The sequence below is a fragment of the Engraulis encrasicolus genome, chromosome 18 (genome assembly GCF_034702125.1).
Source record: "Engraulis encrasicolus isolate BLACKSEA-1 chromosome 18, IST_EnEncr_1.0, whole genome shotgun sequence".
NCBI lineage: Eukaryota > Metazoa > Chordata > Actinopteri > Clupeiformes > Engraulidae > Engraulis > Engraulis encrasicolus.
In genome coordinates this window covers 18,566,431-18,580,030 of record NC_085874.1, presented here as the reverse complement: position 1 = coordinate 18,580,030, position 13,600 = coordinate 18,566,431, and the positions used below count along the sequence as shown (strand labels likewise).

The 13,600-nt window shown below is 43.6% G+C and overlaps 1 protein-coding gene across 6 annotated transcripts in view; it reads left to right on the top strand.

The window, feature by feature from the left end:
- col12a1b (collagen, type XII, alpha 1b) overlaps window positions 1-13,600 on the top strand; it is a 113,104-nt gene that overhangs the window by 41,608 nt on the left and 57,896 nt on the right. For all 6 annotated transcript variants that reach the window (XM_063223176.1, XM_063223172.1, XM_063223175.1 and 3 more), the window contains exons 17-25: window positions 501-650; window positions 907-1,026; window positions 1,731-1,895; window positions 2,014-2,160; window positions 3,092-3,234; window positions 5,126-5,255; window positions 7,791-7,936; window positions 10,079-10,208; window positions 11,809-11,945. In XM_063223176.1, coding sequence (XP_063079246.1) covers window positions 501-650; window positions 907-1,026; window positions 1,731-1,895; window positions 2,014-2,160; window positions 3,092-3,234; window positions 5,126-5,255; window positions 7,791-7,936; window positions 10,079-10,208; window positions 11,809-11,945 — 1,268 coding nt within the window. The remainder of the gene's footprint in view (window positions 1-500; window positions 651-906; window positions 1,027-1,730; window positions 1,896-2,013; window positions 2,161-3,091; window positions 3,235-5,125; window positions 5,256-7,790; window positions 7,937-10,078; window positions 10,209-11,808; window positions 11,946-13,600) is intronic.

Genomic DNA, 13,600 nt, shown 5'->3' with positions numbered 1-13,600 from the left:
GCTTTTTCTTTCTTGAACAAGGAATGCACAGTAATCTTCTTAAATGAACACGCCATCGATCACGCTTACGGAATTTTTTTTGTTACCCTCTGAGACAAAGTCTGTGACGGCTCCAGATGTACTTCCAACACAAACCGAATGGATTAAAAGGCTTTTGGATTAATCAGAATGGACAGAATGGATGGAGGACAATGGAAAAAAAGAAGACGTGCATCGATTTATTGAGCACAAAACAAATGAAATATGAAAATGTATTTTTTTTTGTAACAAAAACTCTCAAGTGTTGTTTTATGTTATCTTGTGATTTGATCTTATGTTTTTTTAATTGTATTTTGTTTTTTTGTACTTGGATCAGAAGGAAATATTTGTCAATGTCTTTTCCTTGTCTCTCTCTATTTATGCCTCCCTGATATCTATTTGTCTTGAAAGCTTGTAACTAAATTGTTGGAGTGTTATGTAAAAGTTGCCCTTATCTGATAACATGTCGCTGGTCTTCACAGGAGCTGTCTGCAACACCCAGGCCAAGGCAGACATAGTGCTGCTGGTCGATGGCTCCTGGAGTATTGGTCGTCTGAACTTCAAAACCATCCGAGCTTTCATTGCTCGCATGGTTGGTGTCTTTGATATCAGTCCAGAAAGGGTTCAGATTGGTAAGTGTGTTGGTTTATCTGGGCTAGTCTGATTAATTTGTCTTTTCTTGTTCTGCTTATGTAACTCCTAGCCACAAACTCTCTCGTGCAAGATGAGATAGTTGATGTGAAATCGAAACAGCCAAAGCTAATGTCATAGCGCCTAGTATTGGCTGTCGATGGTTGGTGGTGTGATGCCCCAAGTATTATAATGACTATTATAATGGCAGAATTATAAGTATATCTTAATGGAAGTCATGCTTCCTCTGTGTGACAGGTCTGGCGCAGTACAGCGGTGACCCAAGGACAGAGTGGCACCTGAATGCTCATCCCACTCGTGATAAACTTCTGGATGCTGTGGCTAACCTTCCTTACAAGGGAGGCAACACCATGACAGGTATATATCTGCATCCCGCCATGTGACCTTGTGTATGGTGAAAGGTCCCTTATAAAATTGTGTTGAAATGATTTATTTCCAGAGATGTCAGATAAGTTGATTCATACAATCGGAACCAAATTATTCAACATATCGACATTAATGTTGCTGCTGTGTGTTATCATGCCAGCACAGTTCAACAACATTTCAGATAAATTCAACACGTTAAAAGTCCTTCCTTGCCATTGTATGTCAGGCATTGATTGTTTGAGTCTGTTGACAGTTTAGGATTTTCTTGTCATTGCCTGACTACCCGATGATAAACCACCAGTGTTGCTAAAAAAAAAATCACAGAAAGTCGCTATTGCCTCTCCGAGAAGTCTTTAGATGACGTCATGATGTTATGTATGACGTCACAGCGTCACGTGACACAATGATCTCTAGAAAATGTGCCAACATGGCTACGTCCATAATGCAAAAGGGATGTGCTAGATACGTTTTAGGGATCAGAGCTAACCTGCAGCCCTGCGTAACCATGGGAAACACTTCTGACGGTGGCACAGAGTTACAATTATGTTGAAAATAATGGTTTTGTCTCTGGCCAGATTCAACAAAAAGTTGCCAAAGCCGCTAGATGAGGTTTTTAGTCGCCAGAGACGGCCAAAATTCGCTACATCTACTGGCAACATTGCAAGCCTCTCACCTTTTTGACCCCCACCCTCTAGGCATGGCCCTGACCTACCTGCTGCAGAACAATTTCCGAGAAAATGTAGGCTTGCGCCCTGACTCCAGAAAAATCGGCGTGCTCATCACTGACGGAAAGTCGCAGGATGAAATCATTGCCAATTCCCAGCAACTCAAGGACGAGAACATTGAGCTCTACGCCATTGGTGAGTGCTTTTGTTTTTTTAATATTGCCATAATGCTGTTTTGATTTTACAGCAAACAGATCTCCCGCCCCCCAAAATACAGCAGCCTGCTATATGTTTCGTTGTTTTTGCTTCGCAGGTGTGAAAAATGCTGATGAGATGGAGTTGAGGGCCATCGCCTCAGAACCTGACGAGATTCACATGTACAATGTGAACGACTTCTCCTTCCTGTTGGACATTGTGGACGAGCTCTCCACCAACCTCTGCAACAGTGTCAAGGGTCCAGGTACAGTCTTCTTCTTCTTCTTCTTCTTCTTCTTCTTCTTCTTCTTCTTCTTCTTCTTCTTCTTCTTCTTCTTCTTCTTCTTCTTCTTCTTCCTCCTCCATTCCTGCCATCCTTTCCAAGAATGGTACTCCATGTATTGTATGTCCAACTGCTTTCACTCATCATCATCATCATCTTCTTCTTCTTCTTCTTCTTCTTCTTCTTCTTCTTTGGTTCCTTCTTCGGTTCTTGCCTACTGCCAGAAATGGAACAGTGTCAAAATAATCTCCATTCCCGCCTGCCTGTCCTAGAATGTTACTCCCCATTTGTCAGTTTTCTTTCCACTCACCTCTTCCACTCATCTCCACACACTTCAGATCCATCTCCTCTTCCTTTATTTATGGTCAATCAAGCATCTGGTTTCCTCACATTTCTGCTTGGTTCTTTTGATGAATATCTCACTGGCCAGACCAGTCAGACTGATATATGGAGGATTAGTCTTGAGGTATTCAAAAAAGAACGCCAGAGTTTTTTTTAGGGAGGCACTGTGCTGGTGTTTAGATGTTGATAAGCATGCAGGAAGCTTTGCAGATTTTTTGAACAGACATTTTTTGAACAGACATTTTATTAGGCTTGGGAGAAAACAAGACTCCTCCATGGCTAATGGGGGTTCTGGGTTTTGCTCAAGAAGAAGGATGTCATTTCTATTCCCACACGTCTCGCTGAAATAATGAGAAATCAATAACTCACGATTAACTTTAATCTCTTCAAGCAATAGTTTCAAAAAGTTTGAAAAAGTGTCTTTAGAATACATGGCTGACTGGAGAACTTTCCAGATGAGTATTTCATAGTTAAGCGGTGGAAATGAGATAGAGAGCAAGGAGCAGTAGAGCATCCTGGGAACAGTTTGACATGGCCGTTTACGTCCTTCACCCTTCACCCTCTCATGCAGGCGGAGGCCCAGGCACAGCCATGGACTTGGAGACCTCCGAGGTCACGCACCATTCTTTCCTTGTCTCGTGGACGCCTCCGGACGAGCCGGTGGAGAAGTTCCGTATCGAGTACACGCCTAAAAACGGAGGAGAGACCCTGATGGTAAGGAGCCTTGTCTGTCTGTCTTCTATCATGTCTACATAATGCAGAAACAGATGATGAGAAATATACTTAGATGATTTGTCTCATTCATCATTAAGTTAATGATCCAATAAAGTGGTAAGGAGCCTTTGTCTATCTTTATTTGTAACAAAGAAGTGCATAATAGCATTACTACAAGCATTGCATCCATCATTGAGTTAATGATCCAGTAAACACAGAGAGACTGATAGTTTTACTATATTACATTAGAGAGACACAGAGCGAGAGGGAGAATATGAGTGTGCATGTGTCCGTGTCTGTGTTGTGCTGGAGACTGTTTATCTCCACTTGAGACCTCTGCCTAACTGCCCGTTCTCCAGGAGTATTGCCTGCAGGCTTTCGTCTTCTCAACCACCCCCAAACCCCTAGATAACAAGCCCTACTCTGGGTCGTAAAAGCAGGGCTGTGACACTAAGCGAGACTAAAGTGTTGCAGGCGATTTTCTCTGGGGCTACTGGGCTCTGTTGGACCAGGAGCATGCATAAGCCCTCCACATGGACCGTTTTGGCCCTCTTGAAAGTTTTAAATGATCAGAGTTTAGGCACGAAGATCCTTCCATACATGCCTCAGTCACACACATTCGTGGAAAAAGGGGAGTTATATATTTTATTTTTAAAGCTTGTGTGTTTATGTGTTTGTGCGTGCAAAAAAATTATGCATGGGACCATGCATGCATATATTGGTTTTGCTCTGCTGAAATGGATTCTGCATAGATGGATTCTCTTAGCTTTGAGAGTTCAGAGTGTGAATGTGATGAATTCCAAAATTCCTTTGGATCCTGAGTGCCAGAGAGATGAATTAAGGTCTCTGGAGGTTTTTCCCCCCTTTTTTCCCTCTTTCTCCATCAGGCATTTTTCATTTCTTTTTTTCTGTAAGGATTATAAGATGAACAGAGGTTTATACCAATTGCCCCAACTGCAACTAATGAATGAATTATGATACGAATGTGTGGAATTAAAATTTAATCCATTTCTAATCTCTCGGGATAAGGTTTTCATGAATTTGTTTCAGGAATCTAGTTTGGATGTTTCAAAGATAGATAATCTAACAAATCCTTCACACTCATTGGTATTGGACTTTACAGCAAATCATTAGGCCTAGGTTTGCTGTAACATGTGTGCATGCAATGTGGGTATACTATGATATTACAATATGTCAGTTCGTTAACATCTAAGGATACCCAGCCTTGAAGTCATCTTGGTATGTCACCATCACAAATTCAGCTGGGCTCAATATACACAATTGTAGGCCAGATTCTGGGCTAAAACCACCCTTACATCAATATGCATGACTATCGACCAGATTCAGGGTTAAAACCTTAGCCCAGTGGTTCGCAACCTTTTTTGAGCAAACGCCCCCTTGACCTCATCATAAGCCTCCCAATGCCCCCTGTACCTCATTGTAAGCCTGCCAATGCCCCCTTAGAATTGGGAAAAAAATATAGGCTAATGGGTCCCAAAGGGAACTAAGCCCCGCCCCCACTCAGCTGCATCCTTCTCAACGCCCCCCTAGGGCTCCTCAACGCTCCCTGGGGGGCTGTAGCGCCCCCGTTGAGAAGCACTACCTTAGCCCTTCAATCAGTCGGTGGAACGCTACTCCCCAGGAGCATTGCAAGTGTTTGTTGACCAACTTTCATTTGTCATGCATGTCGTTCTACAAACTGTAGATATTTCCAATTTGAGATAATGGTTAAAGAATAGTGAGTGCGTGTTTGTGTGAAGCGATTGGAAAAGGCAGTCAGTTACAATTCTTTTGATGTGTTCGGCAAAATCACACAGATGTCTGGAAGATTTTGATATGACGACAGAACCAAAAGCCTGATGCTGCTGTTTCTACTGCCCTGCTTCAACAGGTGTATGCGGATGGAGAGGAGCCCACTGTTAGGCTGGAGAATCTCACCCCTGATACGGAGTACGTCGTCAAGGTGTTCAGCCTGGACGGAGAGGAAGTCAGTGAACCTCTGGTGGGATCTGAGAGAACCCGTAAGTATCTGGGGATGAAGGTGACCTGTTCAAGTGTTTTTGGAGTACTTTGAATCTAGATTTTATCCAGAAATTAAGAAATTTAGCCAACACCACACACAAACACACACACATTGCATTGAGATTTTCAGCTTTATAACGTACTTTGTGTGACACATTATGCTGTGTCTGTCTTTTTTTTATTGGAGATGGAATGGACTTCCTTTCCTGATTTCACTTCACTCTGGTTTCACCCTGTCTCTTCCCTCTAGATCCCCCATTCTCAGCTCATCAAAGTATGATGTCATTGTTTTGGTGTCTCAGGGTCAGTCTAGCGGATCTGTCTGCTCACCAAAACATATTTTTCCATAGAAAGTCTGTTATGAAGGAAATGTTAAAAAAACCCGTACACATCGGTTATAATATATGACTACACACTATATAGACTCCATATGCTATTGTGCTGAGATAATTCCTGTTTTCTTTAGGATGACCACATGGAAAAAGCATTAGCGAAAAATACGAAAAAGGCTGAGAAATACTCTGTCGAAAGTTTCTCACTTTTGGTTTCATTACTAGGGTCGATAAAGAAAACTCACATAATTTAACATGATTTAAAGTACACTTTGGGCTTTAATTGGTCCCTTTTCCGCCGTTTATGGTGGACTTTAAAATATCTTTCTATGATATTTATAGTGAGGATAACAAGACCCTTTTCGAAACCATAAAGGGTACTTATCGTTTTGTCATACGCCACTTGGACACTACAATAACGTGAGGTCATTGTGGCCGCCTTTATTGTCGCTTTGAGCTACAGCTGAAAGTTGGACCATTGCAGTTACAGAGAGACCACTGCTTGTAACCCTGAGCTTCAGTCTGAGCAGAGACTTCTTATAAATGAACGGCTGGGACTGTGATGTGGCCAGTCAGGAGTTTTCTCCCAGTTCCTTCCCAACGGTTGCTCTGAGGGGATGTGCTGAAAGGCACCCATTTTCCCCTCTTCTCTCTCCCTCTCTGTCCATCTGCCATTTTATTTTCGTTTCTCCTCTGGACTCATCCCCTGCCACCTCTTTTATCTTGATGTCTGTCACTACTCTGTCTGACTCTCCACTCTGTCTCTCTTTCGGTTTATCTTTCACCCTCCCTTCTTCTCTGCTCTCCTCTCTCTCCTGGCCTCAACTTTTCTGCTTGTTTGTGTGCATGTGCATTTCGTTGGCAGAATGTTTCTAGATGCCAATTCCTGAGAGTGGAGTTGTACACCTCACCACATCACAAGTCTCTTTGTTTTTATTTGTTTACTAAATCTTTTTACTATTTTGTTAGGCCTCATTAATGGTTTGTTAGTGTTTTAATTACTGCTGCCGTATCCATGGAGAACAAGGAAGTGGATATTTAGCTGTTTTCCCCAATATTTTTAACTCAGTCTTACCAAAACAATGTAAAATCACACTTAGTTCTTGTGCCCATATCAAGACGAGCCAATTGACAGGTAACAGGCCAACAAGAAACTTTCAAAGTTTCAAAGTGGAACAGTGAAGCTACGTATGTTTTTTAATGTTGATACCCGGATAGTTATTTTGTTATTCAGCACACTTCTGTTTTTGATTTCATCCGCACAAACATTGCAGCCAGTTAAACATAAAAAAAGTAATACGTTGTCCTGCTGCCTTAAGTTTGTAAGTTAACTCAACTTGAGAAAGCCTTGAGTTGAGTCAAGTCTCCAGGAGGGTAACTTACTGTATGTTTTACAGTGTAATGTTTTACAGTGTAGGGGGGCGTCATCACCTAAATCGCATGCAAGTGATTTGAGTTACAGCCAAAGAGCACATGGACTTTCAAATCACCGTACATACAGCCTGAGACTGAATAGTTAGATATGTCAAACTTAACTCGCTGTCCTTCACTCTCACCTTTCTCCACTTCATCTCCTTAAGGCTTTTGTTAGGTCATTTGTATTGCATTATTGTGCACGTTTGTCTTGTCATACGTCACTTGGACCCTGCAATATTTGTGGCTTACTTTGTTGTCAAAGTTCACCCGCACAGTCAGAATTTGTATTGTTTTCTGTTGCACTATTGTACTTGAGTAGTGGTTTGTCATGCGCCATTTGGACTGCATAATGATGTGAGGTCATTGTTTGTGTCTTTCTTTCCTGTGGTCTTAATGTTTTTCTTTTTTTTTCTCCACTGAGATGTGTGGTCTTTATTGAAACTCAGGAAACAGAGAAAGTACAACTGAACTTAACATTACTTAACTTGACTTGACTTGACTTGACTTGACTTGACTTGACTTGACTTGACTTGACTTGACTTGAGACCCACATAATGTAAACAGACATAAGTTAACTTACCTTTGGACCCAAACAATTTTCCTAAAGGACAAATAAACAAACAATCTACAATCTAATCCAACTCAGAATAACTTAAATTAAGACGTGACTAGCTTCATTTAGTTCATTTAGCTAGACCTACTATGTTCTTTTTTACTTAACTTCCATGCTAACATAACCAAACCTGAATCAATCTAGCCTAATCGAAACATTTCTTTCCCCTACAGTGCCACTGCCATTCGTGAAGAGCATGACCATATCCGATGAGACCCTGTCCAGCATGCGTGTGAAATGGGAGCTGGTGTCTGGAGCCTCTGGCTACATGCTTCTCTACAGTGCCCTGAACGCCACCCAGACCGTCCCAGAGAAGGAGGTCAGATGCCCTCTCTTTCCTCTCTTTTTATATATCCCTCTATTCTTTCATCCATCCAGACAATCTATCTATCTATCTATCTATCTATCTATCTATCTATCTATCTATCTATCTATCTATCTATCTATCTATCTATCTATCTATCTATCTATCTATCTATCTATCTATCTATCTTTCTATCTATCTATCTATCCGCCTGCCCAACCCTCCAAGCCACCACCACCTGAGCTCCTACACACTCTTCTCTGCTCTCCCTCTCTCCCTCCCTCCTCTTCAATGACTGTTGCACACTCAGCATTTCCTCCACCAGTTTTTTTTTTATAAGGTCCAACAGGCAGCCCAGTAACCGCTGCAGCAGCAGTCAGCCTCAGCCTCAGCCTCGCTCCCTCACTCCTTCCTTAGTATGCCAACAGCTTTTTGACTCATTCCAGATGGCCACAGAGGTGCACAGGCTGGAGCTGAGGAGGACCGTGTGTGTGCGCGTGCGCGTGTGCGTGTGCGTGTGCGTTTGTGTGTGTGTGTGTTGCGCGTGCATGTGTGGTGTATTCGTGTGAGAGTGTGCGCATTTGTGTGTGTGCGAGTGTGTGTCTGCGAGGGAGAAAGAGCGAAAGAGACAGAGAGTGTGTGAGTGTGTGTGGGAGTGTGGTGTCGTGTGTGAGAGAAAGAGAGGGTGTTTGGGAGATGTGTCTTTGTGTGTGTGTGTGCATTTGTGCGTGGGTGCATACATGTGCACACGTGTGCGTGTGTGCGGACAGAACGGGAAATATCAGGAATGAGCCTGCACTTTTTACAGTGGTGTTTCAGTCAAGGACCATGAAGAGCAGAAAAAAACAGACGCTCTTTCCCTCTCTCTCTCTCCCTCTCTCTCTCTCCCTCTCTCTCTCTCTCTCTCTCTCTCTCTCTCTCTCTCTCTCTCTCTCTCTCTCTCTGGACACACGATGTAATGGGAAGGATGAGGTCATGTTGGCTCCTCATTTCTTATTTCCCCCCCTGAAGTCACTTAGATGATATGAACCAAACACCATTTGAACAGATGCTGTTTTCGGGGGGAATGAGGTAGGCATATGTATGTACGTGTGCATGTATGGAGATTTTTTTTTTTTTGAGGGGGGGGTGTACAGAGAGAGAAAGAGACAGAGAAAGAGGAGGGTTGGTGGGGTGAGAGAGAGGGAGAGATACAGATACAGAGATAATAGAGGACGACCTGGGTTTACTAGTTTAATAGTTCCGTTTTTTTCCCTTTTTTTTCTGTTTTTCAACTTCCTCTGTCTTTCTTGAAAAGTGGATTAGTTTGAAGGGACCTGCTGGCCCAATGGCAGACTGGAGTGGTGCGGAGCAAAGCGGGTGTTGGTTATTTCTGTCGGCCAGCTGTTCATAGACATCCTCTTGACAAACTCTGTCTGGTTGTTGTGTGCATCACTAACGTCTGGTTCCGTTCCCCCCCCCCCTCCTCTCTCTCCCTCTTTCTCTCTCTCCTTTCCTCTGTCCGTTCCCCAATCCATCCCTCGATCCATACCTCCTACCCTTCTCTTTATTGGTTCATGCATTTTCCATTTTGCTGAATGTTTTCCTCCCCTTTATCTTTCTTTCACTCCTGGAATTCTCTCTCCTCCCTCTCGTTTCCTCCCATCTTACTTTTCCTCACTCTCTCCTCACATCTCCTCCCTGACTTGTACGTTTGTTTTCTGTCTCAAAACTTGCTGTTGCGACATCTCTCTGCTTCCTCTCCTCCTTCTCTTCTCTATCTGTCTGTCCATCGCCTCTGGCATTCTGACCCCTCCTCCTCTCCTCCTTATCCCTCTCAACGCCTCTGCTCCTTATCCCTCTTTTCCTTTTTCCTCTCTCCTGCTCTTGTTCTCTCTTCCCTTCTCTCTCCCTTCCCTCTATGCCTGTCTCTCTCTCTCTCTCTCTCTCTCTTTCTCTCTCACTTTCTCTCTCTCTCATTGTTTCTCGTCCACCTCCTTCCCCTGTCCTCCCAACTCCTCCTCTCCTCTCCTCTCCTCACTCTGTCCTCTCCTCCTCTCCTCCTCTCCTCCCTTGCCCTCTCCTCCCCTCCCTCCTCCTCCACTCCTCCCCCTTCCTCTCTCCTCCCCTCCCCACTCCTCCTCTCCTCCTCTCCTCCCCCCCTTCCTCCATGTGCAGATGCGAGTTGGCGGTGATGTGAATGATGTCCAGCTGGAGCAGCTGCTCCCCAACACAGCCTACACGGTGTCCATCTTCGCTCTGCACGGCGAGGCGGCCAGCAACCCCCTCACCGACACAGGAGTCACCCGTACGTCACGTCAAGCGTTTTATGGCCCCCGTCGCTCAACTTTCCCTTTCTCTCTCCCTCCCTCTGCTCCCCCCAACGCCGTTTGTAGTTTATGGCGTTGGCTGTGGGGCTCTCTGTGACTGCCATTATCATCTCTCATACCTCTCTGTCTGTGTCTGTCTGTCTGTCTGTCTGTCTCTGTCTTTCTCTGTCTATCTCTCTCCCTCTCCCTATCTCGCATGCACGCGCGCGCTAATGCGCGCAGACAAGCCACAAGGGAGGGAGTCAAGTCACATTGACTTCCCTTCATGTTTTTTTCTTTTCCTTCATCTCTTTTCATCCGTGCCATTTGTACTCTTGAGTTGCATGTAGCAGCACGTTCAGAATGTTTTAACAGATTTACAGATAGAATATACCGTGTGTTATGACATATGCTACACATGTTACATGCTCTCTGTTCCAGCCCACTGGAATATGACAGTGTGGCACATGTGAATGACCATGTTTCTCCATGTCCATGTGGAACAGTGGAGCTTGCATACCAGAGAAGGACAATCCTGACATGTAGTCCACCTTGCTGCACTCTTACAGTAACACCAGAGAGAGTAGAGAGAGAGAGGTTCCATTGGCCCATTGTTTCCGGGTTCTATTATTGCAAGGGGGAGGGGGGGGGAATCCCCCTTTAGGCAGACCTAGGCAGACCTAAGGACTGTTCTATTCAATGCTAGGAGCATTATGACACACCCTTTTAGGTAGACCGGAACCTGGTCACATTAGGTGCCCATAGAAACCTATTATGTTGGCATATCTTTATATACTTAACCCCTTAGCGCAGCACTATGGCTCTATGTAATGTCATGGCAATGTTGTTACGATGTAGTTAAGCATTTTCAGCAAGTGAATTGGGTCGCCGGCGACCCCCGCTGCAGTAAGAGGCTACAGAATCTCTGGTAACATAGGGCTCTGCTCTTAGTCTACCTCATCCAAAGCCCATGTTGTAGCGTTAAATGCCACCAAAATGGTCATAACCATAATCTTAATCTGTTACTTAAGACTCTCAATATTGTCATAGCAACATTGTTATAATCGAGTAGTCGAGTTCTTTCATCAAAGAGTGAATAGGCCCGTTAATAAGCTTATCTGCACAAATAGGATGCAACACCAAAGGTGCCAGCCATGTGCTGTCGATGCATGTGTACGGCTCGTGTTTCTAATCACTTTTGAACGAGTGAATGAATTTTGACCAGTGAACTTTGACCAATTTGTGTTGATTCTCTGTAACTTATCAACTCTCCATTCCTCTCCATCCCGCCCATCTCTCTCTCTCTCTCTCTCTCTCTCTCTCTCTCTCTCTCTCTTTCTCTTGCTCACACTCTCTCTCTCTCTCTCTCTCTCTCTCTCTCTCTCTCTCTCTCTCTCACACATACCTCCTCTCTCTCTCTCTCTCTCTCTCTCTCTCTCTCACACATACCTCCTCTCTCTCTCTCTCTCTCTCTCTCTCTCTCTCTCTCTCTCTCTCTCTCTCTCACACATACCTCCTCTCTCTCTCTCTCTCTCTCTCTCTCTCTCTCTCTCTCACACACATACCTCCTCTCTCTCTCCTCTCTCTCTCATCCCACAGTGCCTATGCCCCCGTCTGGCAAGCTGACCATCTCCGACGTGACCCACAGCTCCATGCAGCTGACCTGGGACGCCGCCCCTGGCAAAGTCAGGAAGTACATCATCACCTACAAGCCAGAGGAAGGAGAGCTCCAAGAGGTAATGGTGGCTGGTCTAGCGGCACTAAAAAGCAATCAGCATTTGGGTAACACTTTACTTGGCGTGTCGCTGCATAACACATTCAAAGCAGCTGTTATACACTTTGCATCATGACTGTTTCGTAAGACATTCATAGTAAACCTTTCATAAACATGGAAGACAAAAGGACAGAAAGCTTCATCTAACCCCCTCATCTAACCTACAATGCTGATTTTTTATTTTTTTATTTTGTCAAGTTGCTGTCCTTTCATCTTCCATGTTCATGAAAGTTTTGGCATGAATGTCTAATGAAAAAGTCATGACCGCTCCATGCAAAGTGAATAAAGGCTTTTATGAATGTGTTGTGCAGGGACATGTCAAGTAAGGTGTTACCAGCGTTGGTTGTGCCCACCCTCTCACTTTTGGTGATTCGCCCGCCAATCTCTCGCCCTCGTGTCCTCTCGCAGCAGGCTCCAGCAGTGGATTAAATTTGGTGCCACAAAGGGTGTCTAGATTTTTAGGCTAAATGATACTTAGAAAGGTATCTGATCATTGGCGTCATTCAGGGAGGTAACACACACATGGGCCTAAAAGTTCTTATCTGAAGTTTTCTCATACTTCATGATTAGACATAAAAAAGTGATGTTGGCTCCTCTCTTTTCTGTCAAGATACAAATAAATAAAACACAAGTGAATATAAAAAGACAATTTTTGATGTCCTAGTGAAGGTTTTGGCAATTTATGTGAGAAAGATTACAGTGATAATGATCAGAGTATTTTTGAGAAATGATTCAGATGCTGAATAGAACCATCACAAACGGTACAGGAAGAGATTCTATAGTAAGATTTCCCTTTCTCAGGAGTGCTGTCAGTGTTTGAACCCATTTCTTTTCCAAGCCCAAGGCAGTTTTCCACCAAACCTGATGGAAATATGCAAGCCTTCTGACTGAACTCCTTTGAAAGTGTTTTTCCTCCTGCGAGTGGACTGAAGCTAAAAAACACAATACTAGCCATAATACAACTTGCCTCAAGCATTTCTCGGTAGCGCAATTCCTCCTGGTTGGGGATTCATTAAGCATTTGCAAAGCATTAACAAACCATGTACTTGTGTTTACAAGATTTAGAAAATAATAACTGAGGCTTCACCAATGGTGAACAGGCAACAGGCACTGATCACACTCAAACCAATAACAGTTAGACCTAACTGATTTTAACCTAGATGGTTAGTAATGACGAAGTGATTACGTATAATTTAGATAAATTGGCTAAAAAATACTTTACTAAAGGCTAGATACAATTATACCATTGCTTAAAGTTCCACTGTGTAGGACGGTGGCCAGAGTATGTATTGCAACTATGCTGCTCATTGAAACTCTGCTGCCTATTGCCAGCTTTGATCTTTTCATTGATATTTACTAACTAATAAACTGCTATTTACTAGTATGGCTAGTATGGCAGACATGCAGTGCAATTTTACCAGTCAGTGCTTAGAATCTGATGGTGGTGGATATTAGTGAAAAAGGTAACATTTGTGAATGTGCAGCTTGGATTCTGGAAAGAAACTGATAAAAAATATTATACAGTGCACCTTTAATACATGCCAAACAAAGACAAGTTATTGTGGAGGGCAACCCGTTTCTCTAACTTGCTTTCATGTGGAGGTGGAAGATGACATT